This window comes from Puma concolor, chromosome D3 (assembly GCF_028749965.1).
Source record: "Puma concolor isolate L17-30 chromosome D3, mPumCon1.1.hap2, whole genome shotgun sequence".
NCBI classification, from domain to species: domain Eukaryota; kingdom Metazoa; phylum Chordata; class Mammalia; order Carnivora; family Felidae; genus Puma; species Puma concolor.
This window is the reverse complement of record NC_141678.1, coordinates 16262496-16281002: the sequence shown is the minus strand read 5'-3', so window position 1 is coordinate 16281002 and position 18507 is coordinate 16262496. Positions and strand designations below refer to the sequence as shown.

Here is an 18507-nt window from a genome sequence, read left to right as displayed (position 1 = left end):
ACATTTCTGCTGTCTAAGCCATCCACTTTGTTATAGCAGCCCTAGCCACCTAATACAGTTTTCTAAAACCTTCTGAAATTTCTATTTTAAGTTATCTTGGCTCTTCATTCAAGAATAAATAGTAGGATTTTTTTTTTCATTACAAAAATACAGATAGTATTAGAAATCCATGGGGAAATAAACAGCACTGAGATAGAATCAGTATAGAAAACACAATTGGTTTCCTATGCTATATCACACTATAAAATAAGTTCTAGATAGATTAAAGATCTAAATGTAAAAAACAAGCTTAAGTTTTTGTAATTAGCATGGGAAAATATCTTTAGGACTTGGGAGAATAGGACAAATCAAAACACAAAAGAACAAATCATAAAAGAAATGATTAATAAATTTGACTTCAATGAAAGTACACACTTCTGTTTAGTAAAAGACTCCATAAACAAAGTGAAAATTTAACAGCATCAAGAACATGTTAAAATATGCTTACACACCAGTAAGAAAACAGTGAAAGATACCAACAGGCAATTCACAATAAACATAAAAACAAAAGATGCCCAACCTCACTAGCAATTCATGAAATCAAAATTAAAATAAAAATTAAAAAAAAAACAATAAAAATACCATTTCAGATACATAAGACTAATTTTTTTTTTTTTAAGTAGGCTCCATACCCAACGTGGAGCCCAATGTGGGGCTTGAACCCACAACCCTAAGATCAAGACCTGCACTGAGATCAAGAATCAGACGCCCAACTGACTGAGCCACTCAGGTGCCTGGAGACTGATTTTTAAAACCAACACCAAGTTTTGGTGAAGATGAGAACAATCACACATACTGGCTCTCACACACACTGCACGCTAAGAATGTAAATTTGTACAACAGTTTTGGAGAGTAATTTGACAACATCTCATGGAGTTGAAGAGGTCTTTACTCTTTTTTTTTTTTTTTTTTTTGAAGAGGTCTTTACTCTTGGACCAAGCAATTCCACTCCTAGGTTTACCAGATTAACACAAATATATGTGCACAAGAATAGTCACTGCAGGAAAGTGTGCAGTAATGAAAAATTAGGAACTTAAAGGTTTATCAAAGAATAAGTATATTGTACTATATTTGCCCAAATAATAAACAGTTGAAATAAATGAACTAGAACTATATTTATTAAAATGTCAATCCCTTAAACATAACATTGAGCCAAAAGAATGAAGTACAGAATGATGTGAACATTATCTGTGAGAATGATGCTGCCGTTTATTAAGTGTTTGAAACATGGAAAAATGTTATTATACAATATTAATGGATATAGTATATATAATGGAATATATATGTTGACATACATGCACACACGTGTGTAGTATAAACACATGAATAGGTAGAAGAGTAACTGGAAAAGTGGAGAGGACTGACATGAAACCCTCAAATGTATCAATGTTTTATCTCTTTAAAAAACCTGAATATGACAAAATGTTAAGATTTTACAAAGTTGGATTTATATTACTCTCTGCAGTTTTCTGTGTGAAGTATGTCATGGTTTTATAAATGGAAAATGCAAATATCTACATAATTATCCAAAAATTGTAACCCAATACATAATAAACAGTCACTAAGACTGTATACATTCGGTCCTGCAGTCTGAAACCCTGACCCCTACTAGAGAAAATGGGATTAGGATTAAGCATATGGTTCTGCTGCTGGTAGGATGAGGAGTTAGGGAAGGAGGGGGAAAAGGGTGTGACTATTTCATGTACAAAACTGCAGGGAAAAAGTGTAAGAGCATTTCCCAGCCAGTTTCTACAAACTCTAGAGCTATGTATTTTGGGGAAGTAAACTTTAGAAGTCCCTAGGAAATTTTAACCTCCCACCCCCCTTTTTAAGGAGAAATCAATAATTTTTCCCATTCTTTGGTCAACAAGTGCTTATCTGACCTTACTGTTTTACAAGGAAGTATGAGCAGTGCTTTATTAGTACAAACTGTGAAAATGCCTTCTTTTACTGAAATTTCTAACAATACTGAGATTCATTTTGAAAATATCTTATGTTGGGGCGCCTGGGGGGCTCAATCAGTTAAATGTATGACTTCAGCTCAGGTCATGATCTCGAGGTTTACGAGTTGGAGCCCTGTGTTGGGCTCTGTGCTGACAGCTAGGAGTCTGGAGCCTGCTTCGGATTCTGTGTCTCCCTCTGTCTCTACCCCACTCCCGCTCATGCTCTATCTCTCTCTCAAAAATAAATAAAAACATTTAAAAAGTTTTAATAAAAAGAAGAAAATATGTCAACTTCTGAAGGCTGAAAAGGCTAAATGAGAAGCTTATTATTACTGACATTATTATTATTGTGAATAAGACTATTTCTACACTGTTCAAATCACTGTTTTGGCTTGATGCTGTACATGCAAACTATAAGAAGTTTCTACAGCACCTCAAATATGGTATAAGCTGTAGCAGGTTAAATTAGTGAATGATCACTTCAAGACTCTAACACTAATTAGAACTCTATTATCTTCACTACTACTGTTGGGGAGAAAAATCATTTGGGGGTTCTGGAGGATTCTGCTGTAATGCCAGTAAAAAGTACTGTATTATGTATTTATCAGGATTCTCAGGGCACCTGGATGGCTCAGTTGGTTAAGCATCTGACTCTTGCTTTTGGCTCAGGTCATGATTACACTGTTGGTGAGTTTGAGCCCCATGTCAGGCTCCATGCTGACAGCACAGAGCCTGCTTGGGATTCTGTCTTTCTGTCTCTCCCTCTCTCTGCCCCTTCCCTGCCTGCTCTCTCTCAAAATAAGTAAATAAACTTAAAAAAAAAAAAAAAAAAAGGATTCTCAAAAAGCCTCTAAGTTGTTTTGTTTTGTTTTTTAAACATTTATTCATTTTTGAGAGACAGAGTGCAAGCAGGGGTGGGGCAGAGAGAGAGGGAGACCCAGAATCTGAAGCAGGTTCTAGGCTCTGAGCTGTCAGCACGGAGCCTGATGAAGGGCTCAAACTCACAAACCGTGAGATCACAACCTGATGTGAAGTTGGACACTTAACCGAGCCACCAAGATGCCCCCCAAAACCTCTAAGTTTTATGTAGTATGGCCCATGTTTCACCTCTCCTTTTTCTGAAAGCAAGGCCCACTGTATTCTTTCCACTTAAAAAAAAAAAAAAAAACGTTTATTCATTTTTGAGAGGGGTGAGGAGTAGGGGGAGGGCAGGTGTGGGGACAGAGTATCCAAAGCGGGTTCTGTGCTGATGAGCAGAGAGAGCAGAGAGCCAGGTGCAAGGCTCAAACTCACAAACTGCAAGATCATGACCTGAGCTGAAGTTGGATGCTCAACCAACTGAGACACCCAGGCATCCCTCCATTTTTTTTTTTTTTAACGATTTTTTTTTTCTTCTTTTTTCAACGTTTTTTTTATTTATTTTTGGGACAGAGAGAGACAGAGCATGAACGGGGGAGGGGCAGAGAGAGAGGGAGGCACAGAATCGGAAACAGGCTCCAGGCTCCGAGCCATCAGCCCAGAGCCTGACGCGGGGCTCGAACTCACAGACCGCGAGATCGTGACCTGGCTGAAGTCGGACGCTTAACCGACTGCGCCACCCAGGCGCCCCATCCATTTTTTTTTTTTTTAAGTGGACTCCACACCTGCAGAGCTTGAACTCACGACCCTGAGATTAAGACCTGAGCTGAGATCAAGAGTTAGACACTTAACCGACTGAGCTACCCAGGCACCCCATCTTTCCACTTTTGAGGTAGGATGATAAATGTCTAACATATCCTATTAAACCCCACTGTCAATGCCATCGTAGTGTTACTTTCCTTTTTTTTTTTATTAACTTTTCTTTTTATGTTTTTAAATTTACATCCAAATTAGTTAGCATATAGTGCCCAACAATGATTTCAGGAGTAGATTCCTTAGTGCCCTTTACCCATTTAGCCCATCCCCCCTCCCACAACCCCTCCAGTAACCCTCAGTTTATTTTCCATATTTATGAGTCTCTTCTGTTTTGCTCACTCCCTGTTTTTATATCCTTTTTGTTTCCCTTCCCTTATGTTCATCTGTTTTGTCTCTTAATGTCCTCATACGAGTGAAGTCATGTGATTTTTGTCTTTCTCTAATTTCATTTAGCATAATACCCTCCAGTTCCATCCATGTAGTTGCAAATGGCAAGATTTCATTCTTTTTGATTGACAAGGCATACTCCATTGTATATATATATACCACATCTTCTTTATCCATTCATCCATCGATGGACATTTGGGCTCTTTCCATACTTTGGCTATTGTTGATAGTGCTGCTATAAACATGGGGGTGCATGTGTCCCTTCGAAACAGCACACCTGTATCCATTAGATAAATACCTAGTAGTGCAATTGCTGGGTCATAGGGTAGTTCTATTTTTAGTTTTTTGAGGAACCTCCCTACTGTTTTCCAGAGTGGCTGCACCAGCCTGCATTCCCACATGGTGTCACTTTCTAACTCAGAAAGTGAATTACACTTTCTCCAAATAGGTCAGCTTGAGTTTCACAAAAATGAGTCTCACAGAATTTTAGAAGCTAGAAGAGAATTTAGAGGGCATTTTGTCCAAATGAACAAATAAACTGGAATAAAGGTATCCCCAGGGTATCTGAAGCAGTATCTAGGGGATACAAGATGCCATAGAACAAATCTGACTCAATTCCTAGAAAGATCACTTTTACTCAAATGTTTTTGAATAGAAATTTAACTGCAAGACACAACATTTTCAAACACTAATATATGCTGGGGACACTTCAGATTCTTCTTCTCTCAGGTTAGAGAATCAAAGTTTGACTAGATACAGAAACACCATCTACATGAAGAAGACATGATAATTATAAACCATGCTACCATTTATTGAGCACTTACAATATGCTAAACACCATGGTTAGAGATTACATATATTATCTCATTTGCTCCTCCTAACAGTATCAGGTAATAGTGATAATATAATTGTTTCCATTTTATAAAGAAGGAAACTAAGGTTTAAAAAAGTGAAAAAACTTTCGCATGTTTCCCCAACTCATAAATAGCAGAGTTGGTCTTTGGCCACAGGGCTGTCTGACTCTAAAACCTGTGACCTTAATTACTGCCTTAGAAATCTGAAAGTAAAGCACAGGAACCCTAACAAGTCTTGAATTAGAAAAGGCTTAAACAAGTCATGTGCCTTTCTGTCCCTCAAGTTTTCCCAGCTATAAAATTAGAACAATACTTATTCCTTCCTTCATGATAATGAGGACCCAGAAGCTCATGGGATATATATGCTCATAGCATCCTATTATAGAGCTGAAAAGAACCTTGGTCACATAAAAACTTGTACATGAATGTTTATGGTAAACTTATTCATAACAGCCAAAAAGTGGAAACAACCCAAATGTCCACCAACTAATGAACAAACAAAATGTTATATCCGTACAATGGAATATTCTTCAGCCATAAAAATAAAGTATTATTGATATATGCTACAATGCAGATGAACCTTGAAACATCACTAAGGGAAAGATGTCAGTCACAAAGAATCATACATGTATGATTTCATTTATATGAAATGTCCAGAATAGGCAAATCCACAGAAACAGAAAGTAGGTTAATGGTTACCAGGGGTCAGGGCATGGGATAGGGAGGGTTAGGAGGAACGGAAAGTGACTACTAATGGGTATAGGATTTCTTTTTGGGGTGGGGGGGGTGAAATATTCTATAATTAGATAGTGGTGACAAAGTTCCCTAGGTGGCTCAGTCGGTTAAGTGTCTGACTTTGGCTTAGGTCATGTTCTTGCAGTTCATGGGTTCAAGCCCCACACTGGGCTCTGTGCTGACAGCTCAGAGCCTGGAGCCTGCTTCTGTTTCTGTGTGTCTCCCTTTCTCTGCCCCACCCTGCTCATGCTCTTTCTCTCAAAAATAAACATTAAAAAAAGAGAGATACTGTTCAGAGTTCCACAACCTTGTGAATATACTAAAACTCAGTGAATTTTTATACCTTTAAAAAGTAAATGTTATGGTATATGAATTAATCTCAATTAGAGCGGTTATTAAAAAAAAAAGAAAGAAAAGGACACCGGGGTGGCTTAATTGGTTAAGCGTCCAACTCTCGATTTCAACTCAGGTCATGATCTCATAGCTTGTGAGTTCAAGCCCTGGGTCAGACTCTGTACTGACAGTTACAAAGCCTGCTTGCAATTCTCTTTCTCTCCCTCTCTCTCAGCCCCTCCCCTGTTCGAACTCTGTCAAAATAAATAAACAAACTTAAAAAATAAATAAATAATTAAAAAATATATATAACAACCTTGGAGTTTGTGGCAGCAAAAGAAATATACTTAAAAATATTTCAGAGGTGCCTGGCTGACTCAGTCAGAACATGCAGCTCCTGGTCTGGGGTTTGTGAGTTCGAGCCCCATGCTGAGTGTAGAAATTACTAAATAAATAAATAAATAAATAAATAAATAAATAAACTTAAAAAAATACTTCAGACAAAAGTATCACAGAAGTATTGTACTAAGTTTTAAATATTATACATTTCACGCTTATAAAGACATGTTATAGACATCACAAGAAAAGCGAGGCCTTCTACTACCTCTGCTGGTTGTTATCTTGTCCCATGAGAATCTTAATTCACTTCAAAGCACTCAACTCCTTTGGTTCCTGAATACCCAGTTAATAAAATGATAATAAAATACAATCTAAAATGGCTGTTGATGGAAAACCCCAGGGGCTTGTCCTGCTTAAAAAGAGAAAGGGAAAAAAAGCCACACAACTCACCAAGGGCCTACATTCAAGGCCAGAGAGGATAACAAGAATCTAGATCTAGTGGAAATGTTATCCCCCTATATCCTTTTGGGAACAGCTTATCAGGATTTTCTACAGAGAAACTAGGCAAAGGAACCCCAACTATAAATATACTGCTTTATTAAAACAACCATTAATACTGAAATCCTTACCTTCATATACTGCAGCATAACACGGGCACATTACCTCATTTTCATTTCAAAAGTACTTGCATAAGGTATAGATTTTTATCCCCATTTTAAAGATTAGAAAATCGAGGCAAAAACAAGGTGAACCAGTCAATGAGAAGCAGGGTCAAGATTCAACATGCATCTAAATTCCAAGCTCACTGCTCTTTTGCTACATGGTGTTTAATATTTGCTTTCTTCCTTCATCTCTCTTGGCCACCTATCTTTCACCAGATCAGAAAGCAGAATTGAGTCGTTTCTGCTCATGTTATCTTATAACATGAACTTACTCCCAAGAGATAATTTCCCCTTTAATTGTTTTGGTTTGCTGTATTCCTTTCATAGGTTTCCATAAGAAACACTTGCTCAGAATAAGTATTAATGTTTATTTATTTTATGTTTTGGCGGGGGGCAGGGAACAGAGAGAGAGAGGGAGAGAGAGAGAATACCAAGCAGGCTCGTCACTTTCAGCACAGAGCCTGATGCAGGGCTCGATTTCATGAAGTCACTCAAAATAAGTATTAAATAAATGTTGAATAAATAAATAAATCTGGGTAGGCCTGTCCAGTTAACTTAATCTTTCATGAATAATGAACACTCAAAATCTTAAAAATCTTACAAGGATAGAGATTCCCTTCTCAGTTGTTGCAAAAGGTTTTAGAACAGAGTCAGAAATGCTGTTACTAAACTGGCCTTGAAGTGACTTCTTGAAGAACTGTCCAACTCTTTCTTTCCAGTCAATCAAATAGTGATTTAATCTCCTAGGATGGGAAGGCAAGACCTTTAGTTCTGCCTATCATGTGGATTCTTACCTTTCACACGTGTCAATATTTCCTGCAACTAGCTACTTTCCAAGTTATTAGGTATCTCTTTTTCCCCTTCTTTCTACCTTCCTGTCTCCCTCTCCTTCCTCCCTACTTCCATTCTCTCCTCTGCCTCTCCTTCTTGTATCTTTCCCTAGTTGTGGCATTTACCTCACATTTCCTAGTGAGGCATGAAGGTTTTGACCCATCTCAGAGTATCCATGGGAACCAACTATGACAAACTAAATGACTTCATACGGTGTTACCCATCGAATTAGTAGAAATGCCAAGAATTTTCCATGTACTGCTCTAGCTAAGCCTTTTCCAAAGATCAAAGCATGACCTACACAATGAGATCAGACTAGAAGTCCTTTCTTCTTCTGATAACTAAAGAGTTAATAGTTTTATTTTCAACACATAAGAAGGACTGAAGTACCATAGTAAATCCCACTCTTAATTTTTAAAAGTAGGTGGATTTAGAGACCAGGGCATTAATAACATTCCTGCATTTGTTAAAAAGGTATGTTCTGTATATAAATTAGATTTGGACCTATTCAGCCCTCAAACTCCCTCTCTGCAATGATTTCAGTCTTGACCCTGGTTAATTAATACTTCCATAACACCATTCTATAAAGGCACGAGAATTTTTTACTTACTAGGATATAAAAGAACAAATTTTAAATACAGATACCCATATACTTCTCCTCTCATATTCAAATAATATGAAGAAATGTACATTCACATTTCATCATTGAAAATCATTTGCTCTAATTTTCCCCAAGCTTTTCAGTTTAAAGATGGCACCATTTAATATCTGAACCAAATTCATTAACATAATTTCATCCATGACAGACTTTTTCTAGGTAAAGGAATCACAGACTTTTAGAGCTATACCAAACGTCAGAAATCATTAGGCACAACTCTTTTCATTTTAAAAACGAAAAATCTCCCAAGTTAAGTGATTGTCAAAGTCTCTTAGCTGATTAATGAGAGGTAAGGGTTTTGGTTCCTGACTCCTAGTTCACACAGCTGACGTTCCCATAGGTGAAAATTATTCAACTTGTTGATATCAACACCAATGGCAACAAAAACTTTTACCATATGTATGAACAACGTCGTACAGCAGCTTTGGTTTCAACTTTCAGTATTTTATACCATAAATTCTTAACTTGTGGCTTACCCTGCTGAGTTGATCCAATAACCTCTGGTTCTGTTCTGATAATTCCTGGACAGCCCGTGTTTTTTCTCGATCTGCTTCCCGTAGATGAACCTGCTGCCTCTCCAACTCATCCTGAAGTTGTTTCACATCACTCTCCAGCTCTGACACGCGCCCTTCCCATTCCCCTTCTCGGTTCTCAAATCGTCTTCTTAGTTCGTGTTTCTCTTGTTCTAAGTGCTGGGTGAGAAGTGAAGAGGATTTAAAAACTGTTAAAAATGTACAGCCTTTGCCTTTTTTCTCTTTTCACACTCTCCTAACTTTCCTTCTTCCCAGTCAGCACAACAAAACACTCTGCCACATGGGAAAAGTTGTCTATTTCACAGCTACAAAAACACTCCCTTCTTACAGAGTAGGAAGGAGTTAGCATGCTGTTCTTATTAAAAACACTTAATATTACTGTGTTTATTCTTGTCGTTGGGCATGGGACTATGGATGGGACTATAGACTCAGGAATTCACTTGAAATTCAGCCCTAGTCATCTAATTAACTAGTAAACTATACATTTAAACAGCTTAACACAAGTCCTTAAGAAGGCTTCTTTTGGAATCAGCTATCATGCCTGGCATAATACCAGACACTTAGAATCAAAGAATTTTCAGGGACGGAAAGAACTCTAGGGATCCTTCAGATTAACCATCTTTTCTTACAAATGAGGTAACCTACAATAAGAGGTCAAGTAACAAGCTCAAGGTCAAACTAGTAAATGGTAGAGCTGGGATTTGTGTTTAAGTCATCTGACTCTGTTTAGCATTCCAAATCACAATTCAATAAATACTTGTTGTGATATATAGAATTATATTTGGATATCAAGCAAGTTCAGCTTCAGGTCTACTTTAAATCATGGCTTATCAGCTTTGCACATTTATTTCTGATCCACTCATTTATTCTTGAGGAGTACCTGCGATGGGTCAGCCACTATGCTGCAGACATAGTGCAAAGTAAAACAGACATGGTCCTTGCCTTTATGGAGCTTTCATTCTAGTGGGAGAGACTGATAAAAGTAGTAAGTTGTGGGGTGCCTGGGTGGCTCAGTCGGTTAAGCATCTGACTCTTGATTTCCACTCAGTTCATCATCTCATGGTTCATGAGTTTGAGCCCCAATCAGGCTCCACAGTCACAGCACAAAGCCTGCCTGGGATTCTCTTTCCTTCTCTCTCTCATGTGCACTCTCTCTCTCTCCCAAAATAAATAAACTTAAAAAAAAAAATAAATTGTAACAAATGGTATGCAAAGTACAGATGGCTTGAAGCAGCAGCTCAATAAAAAAGGATGCTTTTGAAGGAAATAAGAATACCCTTTTGTTTTTTGGGTTTTTTTTTTTTTTAAGTTTTATTTATTTAAGTAATCTCTATATCCCATGTAGGTCTTGAACTCACAACCCTGGACTGAGAGTCGCATGCCCTTCCACCTGAGCCAGCCAGGCACCCCTCTTTGTTTCTGTGAGATAAGACGCATGTGTCTTAACAGAGGCAAGTATGTTCTACTTAAAAATCATATTATGTATGAAATAGCAAAGTCCATACCCCAAGGAGTACATTAAATAGAAGTTAAAGCAATGGTCAATTTGGGGGGGAGGGGACGGCTCTCAGAAAAGCTCTGATATAATTGTTGAAAATATACCCACCTGGACCTCAATCCCAAAGATTGTGATTAGTTAAGAATGGGATGAAGCCTAGGCATGCATCTGTCTACTCATCTATCTATCTTGGCTCTACAGGAAATTCTGATGCACTGAAGGTTGATATCAAGCACCGAGAATGTTTCTACAAGCTACGATGAGCATATGAATCTTCTTCAGAGTACTTGGTCATCTCTTCTATACTCTTATTCTATCCAAGTTCTCACTTTGTGAATATTTTTTGGAGTAATTCTTTTGGAGAGTGTTAAGGGCCAGTGTATAGTTGCACAAGAAAATGAAAATCAGTCACATTACTTCACATTTAAGATGTGTCTAAAAAAGAGATTACCCCATTTCACCCTGACATCTTATTCCCTTTTTTGCTGACTTGTTAACACTTCTGAAAGTCAAATTTATCCCTAAAAGATGTAAATTTACCATGACACAGCAGTCAAAATAACGTGCCAAAAGATAAAATCAGCAATCCAAAATGAAAATTCTGATCACATTAGCAAAGGCAGTTTTTACTGAAATAAATGTATGGTCCTCCAGGTCGATCACTCTGGGAAACAACTCACTCGGGTATAGTCACTCTAGTATATTTGTTGAAGAAGTCACATTATAGTTAGACTTTATAGAACCTCGGCTTGGAGCATGCAAGGAAAGGAAGAATAAGGGAGGGACTTCTACTCATCAGCCTGAGAACTTTATGCTCTGTGCTTTCCTCATATTGCTAAACTCCAAAAATGAGAATGTTTTAGTCACTGTAGAGACTTCAAAAAGATGAAATGCAGAAACAAATGCTAATTGCCATCCTAAAATTGTGATACTTGGTTTTATTCAGTTTTTCCAAAATGAAAAAGATTGAGCAGAAGGCAACAGCAAGAACTCAGTAATCACAGTGTTACTGAGAGGCCAGATAAATTAGGCTTGTGTTCTAAAAGAACAGAGAGACTTAAAAATATTCAGCAAACAGCTGTTAGTGAACAGCCCAACTAAGCAACTAAAACAATCCAATCCACTTGGAGTTGGGGGAGGGGTTGCGACAGGTGGTGCTGATTAGCTTATTCTGTCCTTATATTTTTCTGGTCATGTGACAAACTTCCTAATTCAGGTTTCCCAACACTGAAAAAAAGCAGTCAAGACTTTCCTATTAATGAACAGAAAGAATTTAGCCTTTTGTCTAATAAGAGAAAAGAAAGGTTTCCTAGAATTGTATTTTCATTAAGTGTTAAATTAACCAGTAAACTCTAGGCAGCATATTAGGAAGTATGGAGGTCAGGGATTATACGTTGTGTTATATGCCATTTTAGATATTATGTGTTATTCCTGTGTTAAAGTTAATATCTACACCTGAAACTAATAATGTCAATTATACCTCAATAAACAAAAGAAGAAAAGTTACCATGAAAACTGTTAAGGTCATCATAAACAAGTCTAAAAAAGTGCCACAGCATGGGCACCTGGGTGGCGCAGTTAAGCATCCGACTCTTGATTTCAGCTCAGGTCATAATCTCATGGTTCATGAGATCAAGCCCGCATCGGGCTCTGGGCTTGATAGTATGGAGCCTGAGTGGGATTCTTCTCTCCCTCTCTCTCTGCCTCTCCCTTGAGCTCGAGCACACGCTCTCTCACTCTCTCTCAAAATAAATAAATAAACAAACATAAAAAAAAGTACCACAGCAAAGAGGCGACTAAGAAGATAGGAAAACTGAATGTAATGTATCCAGGTTGCAGTCTTGGAACAGAAAAACACAGTACATAAAGGCTAAGGAAATCTGAATAAACTAAGGAGTGTAGTTAACAGTGTATCAGTAATGGATTTTTAATCATGGCAAGTATACCATGATAATGTAAGATGTTAATAACAGAGGAAATTGAGTGCAGAACATATGCAAATGTTCTATACCATCTTTCCATTTTTTCTGTAAATCTGAAACCATTTTTAAAATTTTTTTCTGTTTATTTTTGAGGGAGAGACAGACAGACAGACAGAATGTGATTGGGGGAGAGGCAGACACAGAATGCGAAGCAGGCTCCAGGCTCTGAGCCATCAGCACAGAGGCTGACTCAGGGCTCGAACTCATGAACCGTGAGATCATTACCTGAGCTGAAGTCGGACGCTTGACCGACTGAGCCACCCAGGCGCCCCATCTGAAACCATTCTTAAAAAAAAAAAAAAAAAAAAAAGTATTTAAAACTCTGAAAAAATAAAAAGTTAACATCATTAACCAATCTAAAATTGGTTGTTACTGAAAATGGATTTCCGCCAAGAGCTAAAAAAGCAACACCACTGTCATAAGTCCAGGATATGATTCTTGAAAAATACAAAGAAAAAGTACTATTTTTTTAAGTGGACCAAACACTGTATGCAAATAAGGAGCTCTAGATTTGCCTACCCCAAATCTACTTGTGACTCTCATTAGGTGATCACTTTCATTTTATTTGTTTTGCCCTTAAAAAAAAAAAAATTGTACTAGAATCCTAAGAATTGACCTGCAGAAGGAAAAGGAAAATGTAGTTGAGGTAAAAGACTACCTCTGCATGCAGTAAGAGATAATCCACTCTCAGCTGGAATAGGAAAAAAGGGGATCTTGCATGTTAAAAACAGTATTTTTAGAAACTAAATAAATAAAATACTGAAGAAAAAAGTATATAAATCTGAGTTACTGTCTTAGTTCACGTTCCAGAAAAAAAACCAAGGACCTGGCTGGATATAAGATATAAAAGCAAAAGGGCTCACTGTAGGTGCAGAAAAAAATAAATTTTAGAAAGTAACTTTACGGGCGCCTGGCTGGCTCAGTTAGTGGAGCATGTGACTCTTGGGCTCAGGATTGTGAATCTGGGCCCCATGTTGGATGTACAGATTACTTTGAAAAATCTTGGGGCACCTGGGTGGCTCAGCCCGTTAAGTGTCTGACTCTTGGTTTCAGCTCAGGTCATGTCTCACAGTTTGTGAGTTCAAGCCCCGAATTGGGCTCTGTGCTGACAGTGCAGAGCCTGCTTGGGATTCTCTCTCTTCCTCTCCCCCACTCACGCTGTCTCTCTCTCAAAATAAATAAATAAATTTTTAAAAAAGATCTTTAAAAAATAAAATCTTAAAAAAATAACTTTAGGGGCGCCTGGGTGGCGCAGTCGGTTAAGCGTCCGACTTCAGCCAGGTCACGATCTCGCGGTCCGTGAGTTCGAGCCCCGCGTCAGGCTCTGGGCTGATGGCTCAGAGCCTGGAGCCTGTTTCCCATTCTGTGTCTCCCTCTCTCTCTGCCCCTCCCCCGTTCATGCTCTGTCTCTCTCTATCCCAAAAATAAATAAACGTTGAAAAAAAATTAAAAAAAAAATAACTTTAGAACTTTAAGTATATGAAAATATAATTCAGTGAATGAATAAAATACAATATAGTCAATTTAAGAGTGGAAAAAAATGACCACAATCTTCCAGTATTTTAAGTTAAATTGAATCTCCATTTTAACCCTAAGAGATATATAGCCAAAAAAATTCTATGTTAATCTTTAAGCCATTAAAGACTTTAAAGAGTGTGCCTTTAATAAGAGAGCAGTATGAGATCAAGTACTTTATATTTTAAATGACAAAACAAAATCTTAGGTTTGGCACACAGAACTGGAAAGGTATTCGATATTAACAAATAGGTAGAAAAAAATCTTAACAATGGCTTATTGGTCCTGAGGTTAGAAAGGTGCCAGTTTTGAATAAGGGAACAGAGGGGATTAAAACAAGACCAGTCTCACTATTTAACAGTGAAACCAACATTCTCTCAGAGTCCCCTCAAGTGTTAATCTTTCAAACCAACCTGTGAGAAAATGTGTTTGCTCCACTGACAGTTTGTGGAAAATTACAAATGCTTTTAAAAGGCTAGTTTTCTACCCTTAAGTATTTAATTTAATTGAAAATATAGCATGGCAGTGTTAAACTTTATAAAGTATTTTGTCCCTAAGCAGACATGCTAAAATCTAGGCTGCTTAAAGAATATAGAGGTGGGGCACCAGGATGGCTCAGTCATTGAGCATCTGACTTCTGATCTTGGCTCAGGTCATGATCTCATGGTTCGTGAGTTTGAGCCCCATGATGGGCTCTGTGCTGAGAGCTCAGAGCCTGCTTGAGATTCTCTCTCACCCTCTCTCTCTGCCTCTCCTCCATTTGTGCTCTTTCTCTCTCTCTCAAAATAAACTTAAAAAAAATATTTTAAAAAATTTATGCTGAAAGGAAAATTCACTTGCAGGTATCAAATGAATCGCCCTCTATTAGGTTTGTCTCTCTCATATTAGTAAGAATTAAAAGAATTAACAAGGAACTAATGACAATATCTTTATGGGATCTTTTTAAATGTGCTTTTTTAAAAAAAACTAAAAATTGTTCATGATAATCTTCTTTGAAATATACCTTGAAAAAAATAGTATAACTGAACCCTCTAATACTCATGTTCAGTAACAATCAATATATTTGGCTTTTTATTTTTATTTATTTTTTTAATGTTTATTTATTTTTGAGACAGAGAGAGACAGAGCATGAGCAGGAAAGGGGCAGAGAGAGAGAGAGGGAGACACAGAATCCGAAGCAGGCTCCAGGCTCTGAGCTGTCAGCACAGAGCCTGACGCGGGGCTCGAACTCACAGACCGCGAGATCACGACCTGAGCCACCCAGGAGCCCCTATATTTGGCTTTTTAAACAAAATTTTAAAATGTAAGTATATAGAACATAAAATTTACCACCTCAACCATTTTTAAGTGTACAGCTTAGTGTTAAGTACATTCACACTGTTGTGCAACCAGCCCCCAGAAATTAAAATATACGCTAGAGTTCAATATGGTGATCTGTAGAGGAATGATGATTTTAAAAACTAATTTAAGAGCTTTAAAATATTTTATTACCATCTGTTTGGTCAATAGCAAAAAGTCAAAGGTAATTTATTCTTTCACAATAGAACCCTTCTTGTTATAGAATTTTTAAATCTTTTTCCTTTGTGAAGAAATGTATAAGGGCTCCACATGGAATCCAGGGTGTGTGTAACTGCACACTCAGGATTACTCAGAAATCCATCACTAATCAAACTGACTGATAACAATGTTTCTTCAATAAGTCCCTCACTGAAGGAATTTCAAATCACAAGAATAAATCTCTACAGTAGTACTTCTATATAGAGTCATGTAACTAAATCCCATTAAAAAAAAAAAAAACCTTTTATTTCTAGACCTCTACTTCCAGTGAAAACTAAACACTTCAATTCACTGGGTGCTTTTTGGCAGTCTACCTATAGGTTTCACAAACCACTTTTCAGAGAGGTATCTCAGGAGTTCATCAACTGGCAGACCCAGTTAACAGGCCAACTGAACTACAGGGCACTCAACTGGTTTCCTTTTTTCTCCCTGATTTACTTTTGATACATCCCTAGACTACAAACACACACTTAAATCTTATTATAGAAAAGTTTCTGGACTTATATTCTGACTGTTCAACCAGCAGCAGTGATATGGAAGCAGACTAGGGTCAATTTCAGACCTTATTCAGGACTGTACTATTCTCTTGTAACTAAGAATAAAAAGAACTGGTTGCAACCAAACTGGGTAACAACAGTAAATGCACAGGCAGAAAAAAAAATAAGCTAGTCTCCAATGCCACAGATGCCCCACCCCCTTTTTTAAAAAAAAGCTCTCTAATTTTTACAAAGGCTGGCATTCCATACCACTTTAAAGGCCCTTTCCCAGTAAAGGGCAAGAAAACAAACAGGCATAGCTCCAAAAGACTTTGATACAGAAAACTGGCAGAAATCTTACACACTTTAAGAAGTATTTATAATAGTTAAAGTAACATGGTTCTCATGGGTTGCATTTGGCCACCGAATCGCATGAATGAGGCCCAGAAGACCCAAAAAAAAAAAAAAAAAAAAAAAAAGCGTACTGTTTAAATACAAAATACACATAAATGCCGAGGTCCAAATTAAATCCACTACCAACAGTCACATGCCGAGCCCAGGCTTGCCTGATTTCTGCAATGGAACCACATTTCCTAATCCCTGAGTATTTGAAGGCTATATAAAGCTCCTTGAGGGGCACTTGTTTCCCACAACTCTGAGCTGCCGGGAAGTTAAGACAAGGGCATCTGGAGGCCTTAACGCCAAAACTGGAAGGCTTTAAGGCTAACACCCTGATTAGAGATTAACTACTCTGAAAACCTGGAGCATATTTTAAATGCTTCCCGACTTTCTCATTTCTCTGTGTGCAGACATCACCTCAGCGCTGTATAAATTAGTCATACTGTAAGCTCTATTTTAGACGCTGTGTACAGTACATATATAGAATGGCCCACAGCGGGGCTGGGGCGGTGCGTGGACCCATTTGCTGAAGTCAGGTGGATTCAATGTTGCCCTGGTCTGATAATTCGAAACCCTCCACCCGACCCCTCCCTCCAGGTGGTTTTCTGTTAAGGCAGGGTGAGTAAGGAAGGAGTAGGGTGGGTGGCTCCCGAAGCTGAAGCTGCCCAAGGCCGAAAGGGCTCTCCCTGCTTCCCACCCATCCCACGAGGGACGTCCTCACCTCCAGCTTGTCTGTCAGCTCCTTGTGCATCTGCTCATACTGCCGGCTCATGTCCTGGTTCCTCTCGAGCAGCGCCTTGCCCAGCCGGGCCGCCAACACCAGATCCTTCTCTTTCTGCCGGATCACCGACAGCAGTTCGGGATCCTGGGCGGGCGGCGGCTGCAGTCCGGACCCCTCGGCCGGAGGCCCGGCCTCGGCCTGAGAATGCTCCCCGGGGTCGGACGGCCGTTCCCCGGCCGCCAGCAGCGCCAGCTCCTCCTCTAACGCCAGTTCCAGCTCCCCGGAGCCCCCGGAGAAGGAGATGAGGGCGGCGGCGGCTGGACTCCCGACTGCGTCCGCGGCCGCTGCGGGCAGCTCCATGCAGCAGGCGCTGTCCGGCTCCGCGGGTGCTGAAGCGCGGCCGGCCAAGCCCAGGCAGAAGGCGGACATGGCCCGCGCGCGCGGAGCCCGCAGCGGTGCGGCCCGGCCGGCGCGCGCCAGGCTGCAGGGGGGAGGGGCCCCACCGCGCCGCCCAGCGCCCCGCGCCTCGCCCCGCGCCGCGGCACGCGCCCCTCGGGTCCCCGCGAGCCCTGGGCGCGGCGCGCGCCGGCCCGCCCCTCCCCCGCGCCGGCGGCACGCGCCCCCCCCCCCCCGCGCCGCCGCCGCCGCCCCCGGGGCTCAGCTGCTCGGCTCGCGCTAGGGAGGAGGAGGGGGTGGCAAAGGGAAAGGCTGAGGAAGGGAAGACCGGGGGGCGGCGAAGCGAGAGGGGAGGTTGCGAGGAACGCTGCCGCCGAGTTTTCAGCCGCCCTGTTGCTGCTGCTGCTGCTGCCGCTGCCGCCGCCGGCCGGGCAGCGCCTCACCGGGCGGGCTGCGCTCCGCTGTCGCTGCGACGCTCGCTGCTGCTGCTGCCGGCGGCCGCTCTCTGCAGCCGCGCTCCATGTCCCTCGGCTCGGCGGCAGCCCCAGCAGCAGCGGCGGCGGCGGCGGCTGCTGCAGGCGCCGAGGCGGCGGCTCCACATCGCGCGCGGCGCAGCCGGGCGAACTCCTTCCTGCCTCCCTCGGCTCCTCCCGCTCACCGGGCCGGCCGCACCCCGCCCCGGGCTTCCGGCCGCGCCCCCTCTCCCCGCCCCTTGCCGGCGCCTGACGCGCGCGGGCACCTGTTCGCCGCGCCCGCGCGGGATTCGCCGGCTCGCGGGTCTCCTCAGCGGCGCCCAGGTGGCGCCGGCGACCTTAACCCCTGCGCTGCCTCAAGCCCGGGGGCGGCTGCGCGCGCCGCATGGGGAGGCGGCTGGCGCATCCCTAATGGTTCGGGCGGCTCCCCGGTGCGGCCACGCCCCCGGCCTCGCGCCCACATCGGATGTGGCCCCGCCCCCAGCACCCTCACCTCGGGGTG

General features: G+C 40.9%; 1 protein-coding gene across 7 annotated transcripts in view; it reads right to left on the bottom strand.

Annotated features, from left to right (window-relative positions):
- Window positions 1-17657, bottom strand: part of BICDL1 (BICD family like cargo adaptor 1) — a 104261-nt gene extending 86604 nt beyond the window's left edge. For 4 of the 7 annotated variants that reach the window (XR_015242279.1, XM_086681828.1, XM_086681830.1 and 1 more), the window contains exons 1-2: window positions 17137-17657; window positions 8932-9147 (exon numbers count right to left, since the gene is read on the bottom strand). Coding sequence is in view for 6 of the 7 variants with exons in the window: in XM_086681828.1 (XP_086537954.1) it covers window positions 8932-9147; window positions 17137-17565 (645 nt within the window). In the remaining variant the exon portion in view is untranslated. The remainder of the gene's footprint in view (window positions 1-8931; window positions 9148-17136) is intronic. The other 3 variants (XM_086681826.1, XM_086681829.1, XM_086681827.1) reach the window with 3 other exon arrangements.
- Window positions 17658-18507: the final 850 nt, after the last annotated feature.